Raw genomic sequence first — 14,907 nt, forward strand, 5'->3', positions numbered from 1 at the left:
CAACATGTCCCTAGTGAGCCTCTAGTTGACTAGCTCGTTGATCAACTGATAGTCATGGTTTCCTAACTATGGACATTGGATGTCGTTGATAACGGGATCACATCATTAGGAGAATGATGTGATGGACAAGACCCAATCCTAAGCATAGCACAAGATCGTGTAGTTCGTTTGCTAGAGCTTTTCCAATGACAAGTATCATTTCCTTAGACCATGAGATCGTGTAACTCCCGGATACCGTAGGAGTGCTTTGGGTGTACCAAACGTCACAACATAACTGGGTGACTATAAAGGTATACTACGGGTATCCCCAAAAGTATCTGTTGGGTTGACACGGGTCGAGACTGGGATTTGTCACTCCGTATGACGAAGAGGTATCTCTGGGCCCACTCGGTAATGCATCATCATAATGAGATCAATGTGACCAAGTGTTTGGTCACGGGATCATGCATTACGGTACGAGTAAAGTGACTTGCCGGTAACGAGATTGAACGAGGTATTGGGATACCGACGATCGAATCTCGGGCAAGTAACGTACCGATTGACAAAGGGAATTGTATACGGGATTACTTGAATCCTCGACATCATGGTTCATCTGATGAGATCATCATGGAACATGTGGGAGCCAACATGGGTATCCAGATCCCGCTGTTGGTTATTGGCCGGAGAGCTGTCTCGGTCATGTCTACGTGATTCTCGAACCCGTAGGGTCTACATACTTAAGGTTCGGTGACGCTAGGGTTGTAGAGATATTAGTATGCGGTAACCCGAAAGTTGTTCGGAGTCCTGGATGAGATCCCGGACGTCACGAGGAGTTCCGGAGGTGAAGAATTGTATACAGGAAGTCCAGTTTTAGCCACCGGGAAAGTTTCGAGGGTCACGTGTATTGTACCGGGACCACCGGAAGGATCCCGGGGGTCCACCGGGTGGGGCCACCTATCCCGGAGGGCCACGTGGGCTGAAGAGGGAAGGGAACCAGCCCCTGGTGGGCTGGTGCGCCCCCCTTGGGCCTCCCATGCACCTAGGGTTGGAAACCCTAGGGGGGGGCGCCCCACTTGACTTGGGGGGCAAGTCCCCCCCGAGGCCGCCGCCCCCCCTTGGAGATGGGATCTCTATGGGTCGGCGCACCCCCTAGGCCCCCTATATAAAGAGGGGGGGAGGGAGGGCAGCCGCACCCTAGTCCCTGGCGCCTCCCTCTCCCCCCGTACCACCTCTCCCTCTCGCTGAGCTTGGCGAAGCCCTGCCGAGATCGCCGCTGCTTCCACCACCACGCCGTTGTGCTGCTGGATCTCCATCAACCTCTCCTTCCCCCTTGCTGTTTCAAGAAGGAGGAGACGTCTTCCCCAACCGTACGTGTGTTGAACACGGAGGTGCTGTCCGTTCAGCACTAGGATCTTCGGTGATTTGGATCACGATGAGTACGACTCCTTCAACCCCGTTCTATTGAACGCTTCCGCTCGCGATCTACAAGGGTATGTAGATGCACTCCTCTCTCTCGTTGCTAGACGACTTCATAGATTGATCTTGGTGAAGCGTAGAATTTTTTTATTTTCTGCAACGTTCCCCAACAGTGACATTTTATTGTAGCTCTTTGAATACCATCGATCAAGCACAATATTCAGGGCAATATAGTGGTAGGTGTGGGAGGGCTGGTGTATATGTTTGAAGTGTTCTCACACGAAAGTCATCCAAGATGACCCTCCTAATAGTGCGGTTTTCCCTACGACTCAAATCGAACCAAATGAAAACCTTTGAGTCGTTAGGAAAACCATGCCTTTGATCTTTTTAAAGTTTGGGGGAGGGCACACATCTCTAACATTATCTTCATGGTACCAATATCCTGAGATAAACTTTAGCAATCGATATTAGTTCCACTAACCATACTGTCATCACACGAAAATACAATTAAGTGGCACATTCACTTTCACCATTACATCTTTAGTTCCCGATCCACCCTAACTTGTGACAGAGTTGATCGACACCACTTCGGGCCGACTCTTTTGTTGGCTTCTAGAATAAGCTGGAATAAGCCGCCCCTTGCCCAGCTTATTCTACAAGCTCAACCCAATTTATTTTTTAGAAACCTGCTAATTAAGACTTGACTAGTAGGCTTTTAAAAAAATATTTTTGGTTGGGCTTCTAGAATAAGCTAGGTAAGGGCAGCTTATTCTAGAAGCCTAAAAAAGCCACCAAAAGAACTGGCCCTTCATCCTCATGGTGGGAGTACCTGGTGAGCAATGTGTTAATCCCTATTGATGACGGCGAGTTTATGAAAAAACCCTTATGCACGAGGAGATCAAGATTTCTAGGTATGTAGCGAGGAGAACCGGGGAAATTTGTCTGACGTATAGGATGATCCTATCGACAAAATTCAGCAGGGAGGATTTGTTGGAGCACCACGTCAGGACTTCTAGCATCTAGTCAGAAGGCAAGAGTTGGACAAAGCTTTGGAAAATCAATGTGCCACCTAAACTGAGAGTGGTTGTCTGGAGAGTTGCGCAACATTCAATTTCAACAGATGAGCTACTACATCATCGCAACATGGCTACAGCACCGGTGTGCCCCATATGTGATATGCATGATGTCACGACACACTTTGCTCGAGTATTCCATGGCACAGAGTGTGTGTGGTCATTATCTTCAGAGGAGCTGGGTGAACGAATGTTCCTCGGCCAGGATCCGGGTACGAGAAACTGGATTTTCTCCTTACACGATTCATTACTGCATGTGGACTTTACTCGTCTCGTGGTGACACTACGGGGGATTTGGGGAGACAGAAGGAGGGCCATATATGAGCAATTTTTTAAGAGTCCCATGTCTACGCACATGTTCATTAACTCTTTTATTTAGGGCATGCAATATGAGGACAAGCCAACTATGGCTGCTACAGGAGGATAAACATCAAGACCATCGACGTGGCTTGCCCCTCCCGAGAGTATTTCAAAAAAATCAATGCTGATGTTGCTTTGACAAAAAGTGGGCCTTTTGGGGTCGTTGGAGTCGTATGTAGAGATCATCATGAAACATTCTTAGATGCCTCTACTATAGTGTTGCCAAGGATCCGTGACCCACCAACTTTGGAGGTGATGGCAGTAAGGGGCTGTTTGGTTTGGACCCTGTACACTATGCCTAGAAAGGAGAGGCGCCTGGATTCAGCCTGAGATGGTGGAAATTTTTGGCCTGGCTAGGCCAGCCTGGTACATCTGTTTGGTTCCTTTCCTAGCCTGGTAGTGTCATTACTGAATTGTTTTTTTATTGTTTTAAATAGTACCCATGGCTGCCAGGCTGATGTTACACCACGCCAGGCGCAAAAACTAGTACGCCTGGGCCAGGGTAATACTAGTGCCTGGGCTAAAGTTCCCATTTCTTCTATTTTTTTATTACCATGCCAGGCTAACTGCCTTGCTAGGAACGCCTGGGCCAGGCACTCAGGATATGAACCAAACAACTGCCAGGCATATCTCAGGCAAGGTCCAGGCCAGACATACAATGTTGTGGACATCAACCAAACATGCTGGACCTCTATCTACAGAGGATACAGGTGGCCTCGAACAGCAAGGTAGTAGTGACCGAGATCAAAGAAGGGAGTGTCGCAAACTATGGGGCTATTATTCAAGAAATTATTCATCATTCTAGTTCTTTTGTTGTTTGCAATTTTGTTCATGAGTATGGGTCCTCGAATGTTGAGGCACACAATTTAGCGAAGCATGCTCTTACTTTAGGGGCTGGCTGCCATGTTTGGTTAGGCCAGCCCGGCAATCTCTATTTCGTCTGTATAAACGTTATGATGAGTTAATAAAGTTTTGCGAGATTGCCTAAAAAACAACCACCTGATATCATGCTAAAGAAAACTGGTATGTGCATTAAGAAAACCAAGTTTTTTTCAATAAAAAGGCATTATCTTATTTCAAGCTGATACCGACCAACAAAACAACATCAAAAGCTAGTCCGGACATCAAGATTATTACTTTCCCGAAAAGGAATAAAACCCCCGGCCTCTGCATCATCATGATGCACACAGCCATGGACATCAAGATTATACACAACCAATTTATCAAAAAAGAAACAAAAGACATCACCTACAAAAGTCATGTTGAAGCAATAGCATGCGTAGGCTCAAACCTCCGTTTCTCTTGCAATTAGGGTCTGAAGCCCTGAATCGAGCATTTTTGTGTGTCTCTCTACAGCATCCAAACAGCAACACAAATGAATTCGGCACATTCAGACATGTCAAGAAATAAAGCGATATGAATTCATGATCTCTGCACATTCAGATGAATTCATGATCTCTGCACAAATTCTGTCCTTGGCCGATGGCAAGGAGTGGATGGTTTCCTCTGTTTATGGACCACAGGAGGAGGAACACAAGGTCAGATTCCTTGAGGCTATTGTGCAGTTCGGGGAGCAGGTGTGTTTGCCATGGATCCTAAATGGCGACTTTAACATTGTATGCAACAAAGATGAGCGCAGCTCCAGGAGAGTTAACAGAAGGCTTATGAATAAATTCCGACATACCATCAACAGATTGGGTCTTCATGACATGCCCATGATTGGGAGGCGCTACACTTGGTGTAATAATCAGGAGCAAGCGATCCTTGCTAGACTGGACAGAGTGTTATTCAACAACGACTGGGAGGACTTGTATCCCATCAGCGATCTGTTGTCTCTTAGCTCCAGCATATCTGACCACTGTCCTCTGCTTCTCACTTGCTCTTCCGCTAGACCTCGCGCCTACCGCTTCCGCTTTGAGAATTTCTGGTGCAAGCTACCAGGATTCACGGACACTGTCAAGGCGGCTTGGATGGAAGATGTTGAGGGCAACGATCCCCTGAAAATCTTCAATGTCAAGTTGCATCACACAGCCAAAGCTTTGAGAAGTTGGGGCCAGAGAAGATGGAGCGAGCTCAGTATGCAGTTCCAAATGGCCAATGAAGTGATCTGGTGTTTAGATTGTGCGCAGGAGAGGAGGCATCTATCTACGAAGGAAAGAAATCTCCGCGCCTTCTTGAAGGGCAAGTGCCTGGCCTTTGCCTCGCTTGAACGTGTTCGTGTACGTCAACGAGCGAAGGTGCGAGATCTCAAGGAAGGTGATGCAGACACCAAATACTTCCACATGAAAGCAAACGGGCGCCGTCGTAAGCATTTAATACCCTACCTCAAACAGGGCGACCGAATTGCCACAGCTATGGAAGACAAACTAAACTTGGCGGGAGAATTCTTCAGCAAGCTAATGGGCACCCCGGAGTCGGCCAGTAATAGGAGTTCCTTGCGGTGGGAGTCTCTGAATCTGCGCAAGCTGTCGCCAGAGTTGGCGCATGGTCTCGAATCGGATTTCACCGTGGATGAGGTCAAAAAGGTGATTATGGACATGCCCTCCGACAGGGCACCAGGTCCGGATGGCTTCTCCGGACAGTTTTATAAAAAGTGCTGGGATATCATTGCTTCGGATCTAATGGCTGTGATGAAGGCTCTGCATGAGGGTCATTTTTATTCTTTTGGAGGCCTCAACACTTCAATCCTCACTCTCCTGCCCAAGAAATCAAACTCTCTGGAGATCGGCGACTTCAGACCTATCAACCTTATCCATGGTGCGGCCAAGATTTTCGCTAAAGTGCTTGCTTGCCGTCTGGCTCCGCTCCTGCCCACACTCATCTCGCAGGCCCAAAGTGCTTTCATTTCCCGGCGCAACATCCATGAAAACTTCATGTTTGTAAGGAACCTTGCTCGCCTGCTGCATCGCAAACGGAAGCCCTCGGTTCTTATGAAGATTGACACCTCCAAAGCCTTTGACACCCTTTCTTGGGAGTTCCTCCTGGAAATCCTTGTCACCAGAGGATTCGGTAGGAAGTGGTGCTCTTGGATATGTGGGCTGCTCTCCACTACCTCGTCATCAGTACTCATCAACGGAGAACTGAGCTTTTCTTTTGCCCTTGGCCAAGGAGTCAGACAGGGTGACCCCATATCACCAGCGCTCTTCATTCTGGCTATGGACGCCGTCCATGGCATGCTGGAATGGGCGGTGCAAAATAGCTTGCTAGCTGATTTCGGTATTGGCATGAGGGTACCCAGGGCATCGATGTTCGCGGACGATGCGGTATTGTTCTTCTCGCCGATGGAAAACGACCTTCAGATCATTGCGGCCATTCTGAAGCTGTTCGGCGAGGTGTCGGGACTCAGGATCAACATGATCAAAAGCACGGTAACTTGCATCAGATGCGACGAGGAGGTGGTTCAGAGAGTTGTAGAAAATTTTCAGTGCAGTTACCAACATTTTCCCGTGCTGTACTTGGGCATCCCTCTGTCTATATACCGGCTGAAGAGACATGATTTAATGCCGTTGGTTGATAAATTCTCCAACAAAATGAAAGGATGGAAGCCGAAGATGATGGCTACAGTTGGGCGCCTCACTCTCGCTCGCTCAGTCCTCATGGCACTGCCGGTCCACCTTTTGGCGGCACTGCCTTTGCCAGCCTGGGCGATCAAAATCATCAACCGTCATTGTCGTAGCTTCATTTGGAAGGGCGAGGAAGAGATCAATGGGGGCCACTGTCTGCTCCCATGGTCGAGGGTGTGCATGCCCCGGGAGCTTGGTGGACTTGGAGTTTTAAATCTTAAATGGTTTGGTCTAGCACTTCGATGTAAATGGCCTTGGCTGGGCTGGGACGCGGATGAGAGGCCATGGCATGCTCTACCCAACGTGATGGAGAGGGAGGTCCAGGCCCTTTTCAACGCGGCCTGCCAAGTCAGTCTGGGATCCGGTGAGATTGCCAAATTTTGGACTGACCGGTGGCTGGAGGATGGCAAGTCAGTGGCCCAGATGGCGCCCCAACTCTTCTCCTTCGTCAAGAACCGCGAGCTAACTGTCAAAGAGGCTATCCACAATCAGGCCTGGACCAAAGACGTAGCCGGCGGGCTCTCGCTACCTGCCATTGTGCAGTTCCTCATGGTATGGGAGTTGGTGGAGAACACTTCCCTCAATATGGATGCCAGGGACACTCCACGCTGGATGTTGACGTCAGACAAGCAATTCTCTGTCCAGAGTGCATACAGCCTGTTCTTTCTAGGCAAAATTCGCTTTGCATGCTCAAAGCCGATTTGGAAATCCAAGGCTCCACCGCGTTGTAAATTCTTCATGTGGCTGGTGGTGCATAAAAGATGTCTCACGGCGGACAACCTGGAGCGACGAAGCTGGCCGTCCAATCGAGTGTGTTCGCTCTGCCTGTCTGCGCCAGAGGACTGCACTCACCTTTTTGTCCACTGCCCATATACCCAACAGGTTTGGTTGCTCTTTAAAACATGGACGAATGCAGATTTCATTACCCCCAGTGTTTCTTTCACTTCCACGGAAGACTGGTGGCTTCGGGCTAGGGCGGCTATTCCGAAGGCAGTCAGGAGGAATTTTGACACGGTAATCATCATGCTGCACTGGAGGGTGTGGAAAGAGCGAAACGCCAGGATATTTGATCATGCTTCCAACCCACCTGACTGGGTTCTGGACCGGATCAAGGAAAACGTAGCCATGTGGAGAGCCGCGGGATGCATTGCTGATCTCCCGGCTTAGCTACAGCCGTCGGGCTTTGCCTGTATTTGTTTCCAGCGTTGGAGTTCCTTCACTCAGCAGCTCCTCCCTGAAGTCCCCAGTCAGCTCCTGTGGTACTCCGTATAAATTTCGTTATGGTACTCATCCTGATGCTCTGGAGGGTTTGGAGATCCCAGCGTTGCTGTGGCTGGGTCCTGTATGGGGTCTTGGGTTCAGTCTAATCTTCCTAGACTGTTCCTGTTGTACTGAACTTTTCTCTCCTTCTAATAAAGATCGGCCTCAGGCCCTTCGATAAAGCGATATGAATCAAGGTAATGGCGTAACATAAGATGTGCACTATCGACATTTTCCTTGTCATGACATATCCAGATGAACATGCAACTCCCAGACTTCAAATAGAGCACTTGCTAGTCTATGCATGTTCAAATAGAGCACTTGCTAGCCTAGGCTGGGGCTTTAAGCCACTACTGATCATGTTACATATGATAAACCGGTCAAGTGATCAGATTAGCTTTCACGACTGCACATCAGGATTCACATTTCAATTAGAAGAAACCAGGAAATTCATGAAGAGCTGGAGCTCTGATTATAATTGACTTGGCAGATCTAGGGAATTCAATCAGAACACACAAAGGCACAATGCTGAAGGTATAAAATCTGCTTTAGAGAGAAACGCACATTCCCTAGAAGTAGGAGCATGCTCAAGTAAAAATTTGACACAATTGGCAAATCATAAATTGGCTCAAATGTAGCACATTCAGCAGAAATTGTGACACACATCTAGCAGAAACTGTGTGATGTAGCACATTCAGCAGTAGGCCAAAGCTAAGATATATAAGCTACATAAAACACTTGTCTTTTGCATAAACGCCGGAACTACTAACTTAAACATTTGAGGGTAAACATGCTAATAGAACCAAGAATCCTGCTGAGTCTCCATAGAACATGAGCCAACGATCCAAAAAGTGCCCTAATTTTTCCAGCAAAACTAAGCTCTGACGATGACGGCGAAAGGGTCCCTCACAGAGAAGTCAGATCCTCTTTCGAAGTTCTGCATCTGAAGGCCTTGACCTTCAGCAAATGCACTCTCGAAGAGCAGCAGTTGACAGCAGTTACTGGCCCATTTTGTGTCGAACAGAGGCTTCACTTTGGCATTTACCTCAGCCAGCGAGCTGAAGCTTCCATTGACACACACAATCGCCAGCTTCGTCAGCATCCGAGCGTTCTCAAGGAAAAACTTGAGGAAGGAAAGCTCGCACCGATCTCCTAGGAAGTTCTGAAAGATCATCAAGTCAACGTGTGAACGGATGCATTCGATGGCACCGGACTCCTCCCAGAACTTGAGGTTGAGCTTGCCGGTGGTCTCGGCAGTTTTCTTGGACTGTAGATAATTAAATCGGCCCAAACTTCAGTTAGAGCTCGATCATCTCATCACTTGGCAGCGGCAATATACATGTATGAGTGCGGGAAGATGCAAAATTGTTGACAAATTGAGTGGGGGTTTCACCTCGATGTGCAGCCTCTCAACATTTGGAAAGCACCTGAAAAAGCAAGGCAGAATTTTGGCTTCATTGCGGACACCAAAACGCACTTTTAAGCCGAGGATCTTCACGGTTGGTACCATGGTGCTTGGGCTCGCTTTTGTCCCAGTCTGCAATGCACACAATTGTCTTGAGACAAGTTGACACATTGGTATCGATGATTTGTGAGTTAAACAAGCAAAAAGTAATTCTGAGAGCGCGGGATGAACCTTGATGGTGGTGTTGCCGATCTGGAGCGTGTGCAATTCCGGCTCCAAGTAGCCAAGTATGCTTAGCGCTGGTGCATGACCGATCTTGATCCTCTTGTGCGAGCCTGGGCCTTTGCGGGTGAATGACTCCCAGATGATGAGGCGCTCGAGCTTGGGGGCTTCGTCCACGACGATTTCCAGATCGGAGGCCCCGATTAACTGCACGCACCGGATGCTGCGGCTGACGAGGGTGAGACGGTCCATGAGCAAGTTGGCTTGGATGCACAGGATCTCCAGCACGGGGCTCCTGGAGATGATGAAGTTCATGTGCCGGCTCTCCATGGCGACTGTACAGAGGCCGAGCTCGCGGAGGTTGGGGAAGGAGGAGGCGCGGGGGAGGCCGGCAGTGTCCGGGAACTTCCAGAAGGCGAGGTAGAGGCGGGTGAGCGTGGCCATGCCGAAGAAGGCGGCGGGGAGGTCGAGGTCAAACGGCCACGGGCGGTTGGCGAGGACGAGCTCCTGGATGCCCTTGACGGCGAGGAGCTGCAGCCAGCGCGCGAGCAGGCCCCGGAACTCCTCCATGTGGCTGGTGGTGAGGTGGACGCAGCGGAAGGGGCCCGGATGCGCGGCGAGGATGCGGGAGACGGCGGAGGTGACGCAGCGCGCGGCGTCCCGCGGCACCTGCACCTGCACCTCGGGCGAGGGCGAGGACGGGAGGAGGTGGGCGTCGACGAGGACGAGCGGGGCGGAGCGCCAGAGGCCGCGCCAGCGGCGGGAGAGCGCGGTGGTGCGCGCGGCGTCCGTGACGGAGAGGCGGGTGAGGACGTTGCGCAGGAGCGCGTCGGGGAGGAGGCTGAGGCGGTCAAGGTGGTCGTGGGGGAGGAGGGCGTAGAGGCCGGGGGCATGGCGGGAGGCGGGCGGGCCCGGGAGGACCAGGTGGATGTAGGAGAGGATGCGGCCGATGAGCGCCTCGAGGTCGCGCGGGTCCTTGCCCCGGCCCCGCCACAGGCTCTCCGACGCGCGGTCCATGGGGACGGGCGGCAAGAAGGCGGCCATGGCCACCGCCGCCGACGAGGTGTGGTTTTTGATGAGTTGAGCGCGGCAGGGAGAGCGAGGGGTGGAGGCGGAGGAAGGAATGAACGAAAGCCTTGGCTTTTGTGTGGGGGCGCGTGCTTCTTTTGTTCTGGAGCTAGCGGTGGCGGGCTGCCTGTGTGGAATGTGGGAGGCGGGTTTCAAGTTTGAACCACTACTCGAGTTGGGTTCCCCTCTTCCCGCTCGAATTTTCAAATCCGTTATTCCAATTCATGGAGGATATGCAAACCGCAATCATGCCACAGCACGCATTTTTTCACTTCCAGACTTTCCAGTACACCCACTATGAAAGTTTCTAACCCTTCCCTTATTCTATAACTCTATAAAATCTCTCCTAAAAAATCAAGGAATTAAAATACTCCCTCCATTCAAAATATAGTGCGTCCACGCTTCCCGAAGTCCAACTTTGACCATAAATTTAATCAACGAGACCGACTGCGGCGGGAGAAAAAATTTATATAATTAAAAGCTTCTTTTGACTAGGAATTCGCTAATATAACTTTTGCTCCCGCCGCAGTCAATCTTGTTGGTTAAATTTATAGTCAAAGTTGAAGCGCGGGAATAGAGGAAGCACTATATTTTGAAACGGAGGGAGTAGTGTGGAGCTGAGCTTGCCCCCAAATTTAACTCTGCAAAACCAAAAACGTGCACAGACAAGTCACTCGAAACTCAAAGACCACCGTGCTTAATTGCACATAACCGACCATAATTTAACATCATTGTACTGATATTAAACTAGTTACAACTCAATTATAGCTAATTAGAACCAGAAAGAGCTAAGTGTAAACTAATCATCATCGGAGGAGACATTGTAGATAACTAGCGTCGTGCTCGAGCCCGATGCCTCGTCGTCATGGGTACCCCTCAGCATCTTCGCCAACAGCTCATCATCAGCGTCACCGAGGCCTGCGATGTCAGGGTGTGGGGTTGGAGGCGGAAGGAAAGAAAGTCATAGAGGGTACATACCATATGAAAGCCGCAATTCACAACACATGTTTGCACGTCTAGTATAGCCAGCAAAAATTTTGCTATATTTTTTCTTAGAGTAATTAGCAAAGTGAAAACTACCACAATTTAGATTAGGGTTTCAAACACGTACTACTACTTTATTTTGTTTGACAAATTACTGCTCCTTCCGTTCAGAATTACTTGTCTCGGAAATGGATGTATCTAGAACTAAAATACGTCTAGATACATCCATTTTCGCGACAAGTAATTCCGAACGGAGGGAGTACCACTTTGGGTCTAATTTTTCTTGCAAAAAAATCACTAGTGGCCATTTGGGCCAAAATTGATCCCAATTGTTACAGGTATGGCCTGCATGTAAGAGATGGCATAAGACTCTGACAACTTGGACCCACCCAAAATTGAGCCGGGGCACTTATTTTCCATACTCCGTCCGTACCCATGTGCTTCGTATCCATCCTCACGGACTTCGAAAACACAGTTATACCATCCCGGGTCTGTCCAGGCCTTGCCGGACCTTCGTCCCTCCACGGCTCCACCCAGATGCCCCGCCCCGCTTTGCCCACTCCACCGTTCCACCCTCAGTTTGGCCGCCACCCATATAACCTCCGCCCTGTTAACATCATCCATGGAGGACACCACGTCTGACTAGTGTTTGACCAAATTCCATGGCCAACTTTTTTATGTTCTCGGTGTTTATCTTGAAGCAAACACAACGCAATGGAGTCGAACAAGGAAGACTGAGTTCATGGATTCGTCTTCGTCGGATGAAGATGAAGATGATGATGGGAGCGGTTGTTGAAGACACACAGCGTGCATCGGAGCAGGTTCTCAACTTCAAGGGTTCAACAAAGGGACATTGAGTGTTGAATCGGCAGCAAGCATGGGGTCATATGATGTTGTACGACGGATACATCGACCTCGATGCACTATTCAAACCCCATTGTCGTCGTCGTTTTCAGATGCGGCGCCATGTGTTTGAACGCACCTACCAAGGTGTTAGTTACTTCAAGCTGAAACGCGATGTTGTTGGAAACATTGCTTTCTTGGTTACCTAAAGTTCACGACTGCTATGAGGATGCTTGACTATGGCACAACCTCGGATTTATGGGATGAGTACCTTCGGATGTGTGAAAGCACATGCCTTGAGGCCATGGTCAGATTTGCTACTGTTATGGTCAAGGTGTTTGGACCGGAGAACTTGAGAGAACCAACTGACACATGCACAACAAGGCTCATGGTATGGGAGAATCAAGAGGGTTTTCAGGTATGCTCGGATCTCTGGATTGTATTCACTAGAAATGGAAGAACTAACCATGTTCTCAATGGGGGCAATACTAGGGCCATTGCAAAAAAAAAACATCATCATTTTTGAAGCAGTTGCATCACAAGATCTCTGAATTCGACACTCTGTCTTTGGCATGTCTGGATCCCACAATGACATTAACGTGTTGCAACAGTCTTCATGTCTGCAAAGTTGTGTGCGGGTGAAGCTCCTGTGTGCAACTACCGCCGATGATCATGATTACAATATGAGGTACTATCTTTATGATGGTGCCTATCCTCCGTGGGTAACCTTCGACAAGATCATCTTTGAGCCAAGAGGTAACAAAAATGTCACTTTGTCCAAAACTAGGAGATAGAAAGGATTTGGAGAGCACATTTGGAATGCCCCAACCCGGTGCTGCAGTTGTTTGCGGACTTGCTAAAGCATGGGGTGTAGAGATGTTGTGGGAAGTGATGACAATTTGTGTGATCATGCACAACATGATTGTGGAGAATGATGGTGAGGGAGTTCTCCAAGGTCTAGAATTTCAAGTAATGGCCAATCCTATCCAACTTCCAGAATAGAATCCGGTGATGTTTTGAGTTTTTTCTCCAAATGTCTTAGCAGATTTGTCACCAAGGAACTCATGAGAAGATTCAAAATAATATGATTGAGCATCGGCAGGCGTTTCAAGGAGATAACTAGAACATATGTCCGGATAAGTTGAATTTAAATATGAATATTTCATTTCAAAATTTTATGTTTCAATTGTTATATTTATATTTGAATTACTGTTGCATTATTTCAATTTTCAAAAGACCCTCCACGACGGTGATTTCATGCAAGGCCGGCTCACACACTTGAAGCCACGTAGTAGCAAACCAAGGCTCGACATAGTTGCATGGATGCCAACATGTCTTTGGCGTGCTGAGGATATGTTCATCGGCCACATATCACGGTGCACAATTTAGTTAGTTTATTACAGGCATATACATTCTTTTTAGGGGAGGCATATATGTTGGATTGTAAATCTCATTGGTTCAACTGAGCTACGTTTCATTATTTTACAACCTCCTTGGCTCATAGCTGCTTTTCCACAATTCATAGTTCACTATATAGCTGAACAGAAAAATAGTTCACGGTAGCCTTTCCAAAATCTACAGCCGAACCAAACACATCCTTGACGGTGTCAATCTTTTACCACCTTCCATGTATAGCTAGTTGCCCAGGTGGATCATATGTCATAAGGTATAAGGAGATTTCCGTGACATGGTCGTGAATGACAGCAATGATGAGTTGGGCCAATGAAGTGACGAATGCATGCCCGATGTTGCTGCCAGTGTCGTATACCCGGAAGTCTGAAGTCTATGATGTAGATAAACTTAAGTTCAACATTCTTCGTCAGAGGTCGATATGTCCGAGTGGTTAAGGAGACAGACTTGAAATCTGTTGGGCTACGCCCGCGCAGGTTCGATCCCTGCTGTCGACGGTAAAAGTTTTTTTTTCTTTGTAGACTTCTGTGCGGCACGGTGACTTGGCCGAGCAGAAAAATCAATCCCTGCTGTCGAACGTTTTTGGCCCCGTTTGATTGCTCTGTTTTTTCTAAGTATTTTGAGAATACTACAATATTTGATATTATCATAGTTTTATTTACTAGGGGTGTTTGGCTGCCACTAAAAATGATGCTTTTAATACTGCAGTATTTGCAAAATCTTGGTATTTTCTCTGTTTTAAAAAAAGAGCTCCGGACCTCTTTTTTAAAAACTGAGCTAGCGAAAGAAACGCCTCCATGCCCGGCCACTGATCCCTGCCTCCCGTCGTTTCCCCCTCCAGCCCCATCACGCTAGCCGTGAGGAACGGAGCGAGCAAGTCATGCTGGGCTGCTGGTCGAGCTTGCTACTCACGCGGGCGGCCACAAAGCTGAGTTCATGCAGCACTTGCTCGTGCCATGTTTGTCCATCGGTGCCGGCCACAACACACGAGTATCCATATAACCAACTAATCATCTATGATCAACCAAACCATTGATGAGTGATTGCAGTTAGTTAGGAACACACGTGTTTGTAATGACTATCAACCGGCTAGCTAGCTAATTTATCGTTGCTGGCTTGCTGCGTAAAGCAGTAGCCAAACAGGTCACAATACTTCAAAATACTTTGACATATTAAAATTGTGGTATCTTCTACTCGTGGATAAAAATACTGTAGTTTTTCAATACTTTGGTTTTTGCAATACCTTGCTATCAGAAAACCATCTAGCGATAAAAATACTTTGGTTTGTCAATACTTTAAGTTTTTGTTCTTTGTGGACTTCTGT

At 48.3% G+C, this 14,907-nt stretch overlaps 1 protein-coding gene and 1 non-coding gene across 2 annotated transcripts; one reads left to right on the forward strand and one right to left on the reverse strand.

Annotated features, from left to right (window-relative positions):
* Positions 1 to 8,180: 8,180 nt before the first annotated feature.
* LOC123094647 (F-box/FBD/LRR-repeat protein At1g13570) lies at positions 8,181 to 10,459 on the reverse strand. The gene is made up of 3 exons (XM_044516609.1): positions 9,288 to 10,459; positions 9,045 to 9,188; positions 8,181 to 8,918 (listed from the first exon to the last, which is right to left on the reverse strand). The coding sequence occupies exons 1-3, from the start codon at positions 10,320 to 10,322 to the stop codon at positions 8,526 to 8,528; spliced, it is 1,572 nt and encodes a 523-aa protein (XP_044372544.1). The 5' UTR covers positions 10,323 to 10,459; the 3' UTR covers positions 8,181 to 8,525.
* A 3,539-nt stretch (positions 10,460 to 13,998) lies between these two features.
* Positions 13,999 to 14,080, forward strand: TRNAS-UGA (transfer RNA serine (anticodon UGA)). The gene has a single exon. It is a non-coding gene; the product is annotated as a tRNA-Ser (tRNA).
* Positions 14,081 to 14,907: the final 827 nt, after the last annotated feature.

This window comes from Triticum aestivum, chromosome 4B (genome assembly GCF_018294505.1).
Source record: "Triticum aestivum cultivar Chinese Spring chromosome 4B, IWGSC CS RefSeq v2.1, whole genome shotgun sequence".
Lineage (NCBI taxonomy): Eukaryota > Viridiplantae > Streptophyta > Magnoliopsida > Poales > Poaceae > Triticum > Triticum aestivum.